The sequence below is a fragment of the Oncorhynchus gorbuscha genome, linkage group LG19 (genome assembly GCF_021184085.1).
Source record: "Oncorhynchus gorbuscha isolate QuinsamMale2020 ecotype Even-year linkage group LG19, OgorEven_v1.0, whole genome shotgun sequence".
Classification (NCBI taxonomy): Eukaryota; Metazoa; Chordata; class Actinopteri; order Salmoniformes; family Salmonidae; genus Oncorhynchus; species Oncorhynchus gorbuscha.
The window spans coordinates 13,567,018-13,578,697 of NC_060191.1; the positions used below are offsets into that span (position 1 = coordinate 13,567,018).

Sequence of the window (11,680 nt, forward strand, 5' to 3'; positions counted from 1 at the left end):
GCCCGTTCCTGTAGGTTCATGCTCTACAACATCCGCAGAGTATGACCCTGCCTCACACAGGAAGCGGCGCAGGTCCTAATCCAGGCACTTGTCATCTCCCGTCTGGATTACTGCAACTCGCTGTTGGCTGGGCTCCCTGCCTGTGCCATTAAACCCCTTCAACTCATCCAGAACGCCGCAGCCCGTCTGGTGTTCAACCTTCCCAAGTTCTCTCACGTCACCCCGCTCCTCCGTTCTCTCCACTGGCTTCCAGTTGAAGCTCGCATCCGCTACAAGACCATGGTGCTTGCCTACGGAGCTGTGAGGGGAACGGCACCTCAGTACCTCCAGGCTCTGATCAGGCCCTACACCCAAACAAGGGCACTGCGTTCATCCACCTCTGGCCTGCTCGCCTCCCTACCACTGAGGAAGTACAGCTCCCGCTCAGCCCAGTCAAAACTGTTCGCTGCTCTGGCCCCCCCAATGGTGGAACAAACTCCCTCACGACGCCAGGACAGCGGAGTCAATCACCACCTTCCGGAGACACCTGAAACCCCACCTCTTTAAGGAATACCTAGGATAGGATAAGTATTCCCTCTCACCCCCCCCCCCTTTAAGATTTAGATGCACTATTGTAAAGTGACTGTTCCACTGGATGTCATAAGGTGAATGCACCAATTTGTAAGTCGCTCTGGATAAGAGCATCTGCTAAATGACTTAAATGTAAATGTTAAATGTACATCAATGCACAAACTCAAACATGCTTGCACACACAAACAAAAAGGCACACATGCATGCATTCAAGCACACGCACAAACGAAAGCACACTAACTGTTACGATGATCGAAGGGGGGGGGGGGAAACCCAAGAGCGGACTCAGAAGAGGAAGCAGGGATAATGCACAAAAAGGTTTATTGATCACGGAGAAATGGGGAGTGCAGAACCGGGGTAGCTCAGATGAGTTGCAACAACCAGGAGTGTAGAGTGAGGTTGGAGTTGGCTGAGTAGAACAGGGGAACAGGTCCTGAGGGGAATCCAAGGTAATGGTGGTGAGTGATATCCAGAGCAAGGTGGTTGGTGGTGAGATGTGGAACAGGAGACAGGAGCCAGAGGCAGAGCGGTAACTGCAAGGAGAGGACAAAAATGGTGTAAGGCAGGAAAACGAGCGCAGCACAGCAGAGCAACAGGATCTTGAGAATAGACAAAAGGCTGGAATGATAACTGACTGAGCAGAGATTACGATCTGGCAGAGTGGAGGTGGCAGGAATGAGTATATGTAGAGGTCTTGATTTATGGGATGATTTGCAGCTGGTAGGGATCTGCTCTGACTCCAGGACACCTGTCTCCAACCACACAATCACACCAAGAGAGAGAGAGAGTGTACACAGGGGGAGAACTGCAGGTTAGGACAACACCGGATGAACACCAGAGGGCGTAGTGGGCGCAGATGTGACACTCACAAACACATACATGCTCCGTCCCCAGCCATGATGTCTGAAGATGTCAGAAGATTATGTGGAAACTGGCCACTAGAGGCAACAGTGAGGGATGTTACTTTCAAGTAGATTCGGTTTTGACAGGGATGATCAATGGGCGTAAGAAAGCCATAGAAAGCTGTTTTTGAGATTTGTTTTAAGCCTATCCTAAACCTTAACCCTTATCTTAACCCTTCGATGTTAAAAAATGTAAATTAATATTTCGGAGTAAATGGCTGAACTTAACCTTTAAACACTTTGAAATTTGACATTTGCAACAACTTCGAAATTTGACGTTTGAAAAACATGGATGAATGTCTAATTCTGACTGTGAGAGCTGGTTTCAGCATCCATGGCATGTTCCATAGATATAAGCTCTCCATTCAAATGGGATTGATTGAATGATGAACCCAAGAGTATGTTCAATAGCCTGTCTCTAGCATAAGATCATGTAGTCCAATTTCAAACAATTTGAGAAAGAAAAGTACAATGTTTCTATGTCGAGAATGTCACAAATAATGTCTCATAATATTTATTTTATCAAGTCAAAAGGTAATTTCATAGTTTTGATATCTTCACTATTATTCTACAATGTATAATGTAAAAACCCTTGACTGGTACTGTACATGGGCCAAAACAATTATTTACGTTTTAGTAGACGCTCTTATCCAGCAAATAGGGTTAAGCACATCGACAAATTTTTTCACATAGTCGGCTTGGGGATTCGAACCAGCAAAACATATCAGTGCGCGCTCTCTCTCTCTCTCTCTGTCAGTATTCTCTCCATATTACCAGCAATAGCAGCATTCAGATAGCAATACAGTCAGTGACACATTTGAATAAAGCAGAGACAATTAGCATATTGCACCATTCTCTATGCATGTAGACACTGGGATTTTAGTTTTCAAAATATGTGCTTGCAATAATGTTGATTATGTGTAATGTTTTGTTTTAAATGGCTGTGAGTGTACTTCATTGAATAGACCCAAATATGAATCAACAAGAAATATGGGGACATCATCTTCGTCATTGTGACATCATCAACAAATTGAAACATTGTATAATGTTTTACATGTTCCAGACAATGATATGCACAATGTTGTGTAATAGGTTATTTTGATCCTGGATTAACCCTTTGTAGTTTAAATGAGAGTCATGTCTTAACTGGGTTACATCTGACCTACTATTCTAGATAAGTATGGCTGTAGGACTATGCAATAAATGTCACCAAAAAGTATTTAACGTCCTGCATGTGAATGGATTCTTGAAACTGTATTTTATGATTTTATTCCTAGAGGCTATGGTTTATTATGCTCTGAACCATAACTGAGTTTGCAGGTTTGCCTCGATGTATTTGTCACTCGTTTCCAGCAACAAATGCATTTCATTTAACCGATACTGAAAGTGGCCTCAGTCCTTTCCCACCGTCCTTGATCCTATTGCCCAGACTTGCCACTACAGAGTGAGGCTTGCTCTTGTTATTGATGTCGCTTGGCTTGTGCACTGCTGGTGCTGACGTAACCTGACGCACAAAGACAGAGGATCCGCCTCCAAACTCGACTCACTCCGCAACCAAGTCAGTGCTCAGTGCTGTGCGCACGGAGCCCCGTCCCCGCTATTGTCGTTTTTGCTCTGCTGTTTCTGTCATCCCCTTCACTCCATCACTTCCTCCTACATTATAATAGTTTCACTGTGACTGCCTGCAGTCGGCTAACAAGGAAGCGTGGGGAGCGTGGCTCTTCACTTTCGTAGAGAGGGCGTATGGCGGACAGTCAATATTCAGATATCAACAGCCAAAGCATATTCATCCAAAACAAAAAAACCGGGACGAGGAAAGATTCGAACTGCAAAATGGCAACAACTACTTATTCTGGATTATGGTCGTGACATGTTATGAACTCTTCGCAAAGTTTTAATGTCATGCGTATTTACTTTGTTTTTAGCGCATCATAAGGACAGCTTTCCAACCCGCTGTTTTGAATCGCTGTCAGTTACTTTTATTTATTGAAATCACTGTCCTGGACTGGGTGGTCGTGTACGTGTCGCTTTGCGTTTTAAATGTGGTACACTCACTGACCGCCGCCGTGCTGCACGAGCCCTTTAATAATTCAGGGTAAATCTGTGGACGTGTGTTGGCACCAGCGACCGACATGGGGGCTAAGCAGAGCAGCCCAGCCGCTAACGGACGGACCAGGGCTTACTCGGGCTCGGATCTACCTTCTAGCACCTCTACTACCAGCAATGGGAACGGTAGGACTGCAGCCATGGCAATGAGCTATCACTCGTACGGCCAGTCGGCTCACGGGGCCTCGGGAACCACAGCGACCTCCAGTCAACACATTGGCCCCAGGACGAGGTCCGTGGGAGGCAGTTCTGGAGGGTCAGGGCCAAGACCCCAGTCAGGCATCAACATCCCCAACAGCAGTGTAGCCTACAGCTCACAGGAGTCTGGCAGCAGCACCCCGGAGGAGGCAGAGAGGGACATGTCCAGCTGGGGGGGGCAAGGGGGTCCCCGGTTGTTGATTGGATCATTACCAGCACACCTTTCGCCTCACCTTTTTGGAGGTAAGAGACTGGCTGACAATAAGGTAGCAACATGCAGCTAGCAAATTGTGCAACTTGTTGATTCTCAGTTTTATTCACGGAAATGTCACCTTCTCTGTCATTGTGTTTTACACCTGTTACCCACCAGTGTGGACTAAATGTGTCCTAACCTCAGTTTTACAGCTACTTGCAACTTGACGACATGTTTGTAGTAATAACCGTGTAACAATAGCGTTGCAACATTTTAGATTATCATAGTTTACAGTCAGAATGCATGGGCCCCGCCTCATCCTCTTCCTCCTCCTTATCTTCCCCATCTTCATCCTCCTCCTCATCACCATCATTTACTTTTACAGTGCACACCACAGCAAGGAGTGTTCATTATCAGCAGTGAATGTGATACCAAACAGCCTTTTTTTGGAACGATGGAGAGCATTCATCTGATCTCTGCAACCACAACCCACATCATGTCCACTTCAGTATGATTACATCCCTGTCAATGATCATCCCACATGACATATAGTTGTCGGGGAGACAGACTAGACTAACTCTCACCAGCAGTTTCAGCAGACCCTGATGTAGCTAACAGAGTGACATTGATATCTCCTTGAAGAAGCAAAGGTATAATAGTTGGTTAGAAGTCAGTTACAGCCGACTACTGTAGTTGTTGAGCAAGCTAGTCAGTGATATGAGAATCCCGCCTCCCAAATGAGGCTACTGTCTGTGTCCAGTCTAAGGTGAGACCGCCTTGTCCAGATCAGACTGTCAACTCAGCATCCGCAGGGCTTGTTTGCCTTTCTCTTCCCGACATGCTGTTGGAGGATTAGCTCGGTCTAGGAATTTAACAGATTAGGTCCAGAAAACCACACAAAAGATTGTGGTTACTTTGCAGTGAGCCGCTAAATATGCAGACATGCTGGATAGAGAGAGAATGAGAGATTACTTTAGAGAAAGTCATTTCACTCTGCTTTCTCCATATCTCTGCGGGGAATTATCATAAAACAGAAAGAACGAGAGGGAGAAATTACATGGATTATCTGGGTCTGGGGAATATTTGCTCAGCAATTCTCATGGCTCTGAATGTTCACTTGCCACTGACACTAAATCCATTAGCTGGATTCTCCTTCTTTAACTTTCAGAAAGGGAAGCTTCGACATGCCTCGTCTAACATGCCTCAAGTAATTAATCAAGCTCAACACGGGATGTATCTCGATAGCCACCCTATTCCCTATATAGTGCACTACTTTTGACAATAGGAGTAGATTGCCAGTTGGGACGTACCATGATGTTTGTAAGGTTACATGGCCGTCTTTGGGACGTGTGATTGACCAGTGATGGACCATGCAGGTCAAGGAGGCATGTAGTCTCCCATTAGAATGTAGACCTAAACAATCGAGCACCAACTGATTGAGCCATTCAATCATCAACTCAACCCATTGAATTTCTCTCCACATTCTGCAGCCCTGCTCGTTCAGACGCTGCTTCTCTCTCCCGTGTGCCTTCTTTGATGCACTCATCCTGATCTCAAGCTGCAATTAAATTAAAACTAATTGGATTTGTCCTCCACTCACCTCAGCTGCACCGTTCACTCTCACATAATATACACAGCCTGCAGAACCCCTGCTATCGTTTCATAGGAAACAACCAGGTTCAGACTTCACAGAAGTATTCACCTCAGCTGCACCGTTCACTCTCACATAATATACACAGCCTGCAGAACCCCTGCTATCGTTTCATAGGAAACAACCAGGTTCAGACTTCACAGAAGTATTCACCTCAGCTGCACTGTTCACTCTCACATAATATACACAGCCTGCAGAACCCCTGCTATCGTTTCATAGGAAACAACCAGGTTCAGACTTCACAGAAGTATTCACCTCAGCTGCACTGTTCACTCTCACATAATATACACAGCCTGCAGAACCCCTGCTATCGTTTCATAGGAAACAACCAGGTTCAGACTTCACAGAAGTATTCACCTCAGCTGCACTGTTCACTCTCACATAATATACACAGCCTGCAGAACCCCTGCTATCGTTTCATAGGAAACAACCAGGTTCAGACTTCACAGAAGTATTCACCTCAGCTGCACTGTTCACTCTCACATAATATACACAGCCTGCAGAACCCCTGCTATCGTTTCATAGGAAACAACCAGGTTCAGACTTCACAGAAGTATTCACCTCAGCTGCACCGTTCACTCTCACAATAGAATAGACTAGAGTCCCTGATGTCACTTAATAATCTTAATGCACCACAGGCCAGCTATTCACTCTCACACAATATAGCCTACAGACAGTATATGCCTTGCGTATTATGGTCTGGTGTAAGTTAATAGCTGGAGTACCTGTGGTGAAAACAGAGCAGCCATGTCGTTGAGTGGTTGAGTCGTTGGTTGCTCAGATGGAATTTCCCCGGCAGCTCTTGGGTTCTGTGTTGAGAGGCCAGCCTGTTCTCTGCTCTCTGCTCTCGACCGTCTTCCTGCACCCGGGTCATGGCGTGTTCTGTCAGGGTGAGAATCAACCACATCAGATCCACTCAGATGTAAACACAGTTCGAATTTAGACTCCTGTGTGTCTGAGAGCAGAGGGGGAATATGGTTTTACACACACACACACACACACACACACACACACACACACACACACACACACACACACACACACACACACACACACACACACACACACACACACACACACACACACACACACACACACACACACACACATTATTTTGACTGGCTGGGATCTACTTCTGCTTTTTGAGATTCAACAACAGTGCATTTTCTTTATTCATGTCAATGTGTATTTCATGTTTTATGAGTTGAAGACACAGTTTTGTAAACCATGTTTCTTTCAGGCATCGTTCCATGAATGCTATGAGTGTTTATATTTGGTTCTATTGCCCTTTTGACTGGTGGTAGTGAGTGAGAGAATGTTGTTGTCCTTGGAAGGGATAAATAGGCACAGTGTACCAAGCTTTCTGTGTACTGTGTTGGACTCTTTCTCTATGGCTGTTTGAGCACGTCTCTCTCTCTCTCGCTCATTCTCTTGCTTTCTCTCTCACACCCCCACCTCTCTCCCGTCATCTCGCTCTCTCTCTAATGATAATGAAATAATAGTTTAGTGGCTGAGTCAGGGTCTTGTTAATACAGTATTATCGTGAAAGAACAACTTGACCCTGTTCATTCCACGCAGGCATCTTGCAGCCAGGTGAGGTGTGTCTTGGGTACAGGTGTTCTGTAACTTCTTTTGTTATTTATACAGTTAGTAGGCGGTTTTCCCACTGAAAGCTGCTTGGCGACTCTTCTGTTTAACCTTACCACACATTTTAACTTACCCAGGGGAGCAGTGCTGCTGGTCGTGTCTTTGAATGGGCTCTTCCACACCACAGATACACCTACTTTACCTATGACATGGCTGCCTAGAGCAATAATAGATGTGTTTATTTGATTTCTGAAAATAGGTGGAAGCACAACTTACCTTGTGAGACTATGCTTGGGGGCAGTTTTGACCACTGAGTAAGAGGGAAGCTTAAAAAGGCACATTAGGCGGAAATAAGACCAAGTACACAAGTGTGTGCACAACACTCTCCCTTTCAGTCACCTGTTAGTGTCTGAAACAATCGCTCAATTACTGTACATGTGTTTGTCTGAAAGCAGGATGGTCCTAATTCTGGAACAGAGAAAGAACAGGAAATATACCATTTTGTCTTTTTTGTGAAAAAAAAAAAAAAGCTAGTTGTAGTATTGTGTTTATGTTGTCAGGGACAACCTGTAGTACAACGTGTGTCAGGTGGTGTCATGTATCACATAATTTGATCAGTCACACCTTTCCTGCCCCCACTAAGACGTTGAGGGGCCTGGAGCAGATGAACAGGTCCACACCCCTGCCGTAATAAAGGGGTCAACCGTCCGACCTGACCCAACGTCTAGCCCAGACACCCAGAAAGAAAACGTCTGCTTTGAAATATCTCCTTCCCATTTCATCAGATTGAATTCCCAATGTATATATTTGTTCTCTACCCCTTAAAACACAGTGAGGTCTGAGTAAATAACATGGATGGTGGGAGGGAACACAAGCTTCAGAAGACTCAGTAGGCTGTAATTTTAGTGTCCTGTCAATGAAACTCGACTCAGGGGAATCCTCATGGCGCTCCCTACAGTCTTCCTTTGTGTGGTGAATGACTGACTGCTGGGAGACAGACAGTGGTTATAGACAGCTAATAGTAAATAACTTGAAATAGATGTTTCATGGAGTAGCAGTTTCATGGAGAAGTTTTGTTTGAAAGCTGGAGCCGAGCTGGCTTGATTTACAGGCTGAAACGAAGGTAGAATGTCTCCCTGTGAGTATTCATTAAGATTGCACTACTGAAGGTATAGTGCTATACCACCGTCCTGCAGTGCTATTGGCTGGCTGCTGCCAATGGCCCCCAGCTATAAGCTCAGTCAGATGGAAGGACAGGAGAGCATTAGAGAGAGTTGTCTCCTGGGTGAAATATTAAACTGTAGGTTCCTGTTCCTTCCTCAGTGATGGAATATCCCCAAGGCAAGACAAAAGTGTCAGGGAATCCATATTTTCTTGGTGATAGAAGTAGAAAGAATTATAAAATATTTTCCATCTACAATAAGATTTATTTTGTCTGAGTCCAAAATGGCACACTTTTTGCTATGTAGTGCACTACTTTTGGCAAGAGCCTTATGGGGCTGCAGGGTAGCCTAGTGCTTAGAGTGTTGGACTAGCAACTGAAAGGTTGAGAGTTCAAATCCCAGAGCTGACAAGGTCATTCTGCCCCTGAACAGGCAGCTAACCCACTGTTCCTAGGCCATCATTGAAAATAAGAATGTGTTCTTAACTGGCTTGCCTCGTTAAATAAAGGTAAATATAACAATAAATGTGTCAGGACCCGGTTACGAACCTGGGTCTCCGGAGTGAGAAACAGTCACTTAACCAACTGAGCCACGAATAGTTGGCAGAACCCAGAAGATGAGGCAGACACAGCAGTACCTGAGACGGTGTATTTAATGAAGTAAAAAGTGAAGTTCTTCAGGAAAACATGTAACTCCACAACCTCAAAAGGAATTCCACAAGAACAAAGGTAATCCTCCAAGACAAAAAGGTAAATCCACAAGGTGGAAGGTATAGCACTAAAAGCCTAAAAAAAATACTCACAAACAAACAAGAACAAAAAAACAGAATTCCACAAGAGAGTCCACCGGGATCAACAAGAGTTCACAGAGAACTAGGGCTGGGTGCTAACATACAAACACAGAGCAAAGGACTGAGGAAAACAAAGGGTTTAAATACAATCAGGGGAAACGAGGCACAGGTGCAAATAATAATGGGGATCAAGGGAAAACAAAAGGTCAAAAGGCACAATGGGGGCATCTAGTGACCAAAAACCGGAACAACCCTGGCCAAATCCTGACAAAATGGTAACAGGAAGCCATTTGGGATGTTGATTTGTCATTTGGTCTCATAACCGCTTTCTGATGGTGTCTAGGCTGGTTGTGTTATGTAAATCCCTGAACTGCCTTGAACGCTGGAGGGCATAATGAACCAGAGGAGGGCTGGTCAGCAAGGGTTTAGGGCTGTCTTGGTCTAAAGTGCTAGTAGCTTTGTGGTCTGTATTGAGCATGTGCTTTTGGGTCTGTGATTTAGACTGTGTCTTGGTCTGTGCTTTGGTCAGTAGTGGTGGTCCAGAAAGCTAGTTTTGACAGCTTCTCATTTTGAAGTTTAGCTCATTTGACGGAACACACAACTACAAGCTGTAGAAGTTAGCCTATATTAGAAGATAGGCTACATATTTGTTGACTCAGTGAACAACTGGAGCGTCTCAATCCATGATCCCTCTCCTCTCAGTTTGGAGCTCCTGGTAATGATCAGTAATTAAAGGCCTACTAAAGCTCAGCTGCTGTCCTCTCCTCTGGCCGGGGTGGCGTGACACAGTGCATTCAAAAATTATTCAGACCCCTTGACTTTTTTCCACATGTTATTATGTTACAGCCTTGTTCTACATTTACATTACATTTAAGTCATTTAGCAGACGCTCTTATCCAGAGCGACATACAAATTGGTGCATTCACCTTATGACATCCAGTGGAACAGCCACTTTACAATAGTGCATCTAAATCTTTTAAGGCTGGGGGGGGGGGTGAGAAGGATTACTTTATCCTATCCTAGGTATTCCTTAAAGAGGTGGGGTTTCAGGTGTCTCCGGAAGGTGGTGATTGACTCCGCTGTCCTGGCGTCGTGAGAGAGTTTGTTCCACCATTGGGGGGCCAGAGCAGCGAACAGTTTTGACTGGGCTGAGCGGGAACTGTACTTCCTCAGTGGTAGAGAGGCGAGCAGGCCAGAGGTGGATGAACGCAGTGCCCTTGTTTGGGTGTAGGGCCTGATCAGAGCCTGGAGGTACTGAGGTGCCGTTCCCCTCACAGCTCCGTAGGCAAGCACTGTTCTAAATTTGATTCCCTCATCAATCTACACACAATACCCCATAATGACAAAGCATGAACATGTTTTTAGAAATATGTCATTTACATATGTATTATGACCATTTACTCAGTGCTTTGTTGAAGCACATTTGGCAGCGAGAACAGCCTCGAGTCTTCTTGGGTATGACGCTACAAACTTGGCACACCTGTATTTGGGGAGTTTCTACAGTTCTTCTCTGCAGATCCTCTCAAGCTCTGTCTGGATGGATGTGGAGCGTCGCTGCACAGCTATTTTCAGGTCTCTCTAGAGATGTTTGATCGGTTCAAGCCCGATCAAGGACATTCAGGGACTTGTCCTGAAGCCACTCCAGCATTGTCTTGGCTGTGTGCTTAGTGTCGTTGTCCTGTTGGAAGGTGAACCTTCACGCTAGTCTGCGGTCCTGAGCGCTCTGGAGCAGGTTTTCATCAAGGATCTCTCTGTACTCTACTCCGTTCATCTTTCCCTCGATCCTGACTAGTGTCCCAGTCCCTGCTGCTGAAAAACATCCCCACAGCATGATGCTGCCACCACCATGCTTAGGTAGGGAAATCATTGTCTCAAGGTTGCCGTGTGCACAGTGTTTCCTCCAACACATTGGTGCGGCTGGCTTCCGGGTTGGAGGGCGCTGTGTTAGGAAGCAGTGCGGCTTGGTCGGGTTGTGTATCGGATGACTTTCAACCTTCGTCTCTACCGCGCCCATACGGGAGTTGTAGCGATGAGACAAGATAGTAGCTGCTAAGCATTTGGATACCACGAAATTGGAGAGAAAAGAGGGTAAAAGAAGAAAAAAAAGAAAATGTCCATGGTGACATTTCCCCCCTTGCCAACGCAAGGTTCCACAAGCCTCATCGCCACATTCTTCCACACTGCTGCCGATGGGGATATTTTCCCAGATATTGAAAGCCGCTCAGCACGTACAATTACGCACACTCTCACTGTGTAGCCTGCTCCAAGTAGGTCAGAGTAGACTGATAAGACGGCTTTGGTTCGGTGGACTGATATAGGGTGCATACCATCTGAACATTATATCTAGGATGGATCAATACAGTAGAATGACCTGCCCTGTTCTTCGTTCACAATTGGTGATTACATAATTATGATTGTTCGCTTTCCCTCGCTCATCAACTCACTCACTCTCCCTCTTTCTCCCCATCATACTTTAATTAAATAATGTAATATGTTGTTATATGTGTGAAATTAGTTTCG

The 11,680-nt window shown here is 45.4% G+C and overlaps 1 protein-coding gene across 1 annotated transcript in view; it reads left to right on the top strand.

Annotated features, from left to right (window-relative positions):
- Positions 1-3,009: 3,009 nt before the first annotated feature.
- The window catches only part of LOC124004660 (E3 ubiquitin-protein ligase znrf2-like), an 85,017-nt gene continuing 76,346 nt past the window's right edge, over positions 3,010-11,680 (top strand). The window contains exon 1 of the mRNA XM_046313328.1: positions 3,010-4,019. Coding sequence (XP_046169284.1) covers positions 3,605-4,019 — 415 coding nt within the window. The 5' untranslated portion in view covers positions 3,010-3,604. The remainder of the gene's footprint in view (positions 4,020-11,680) is intronic.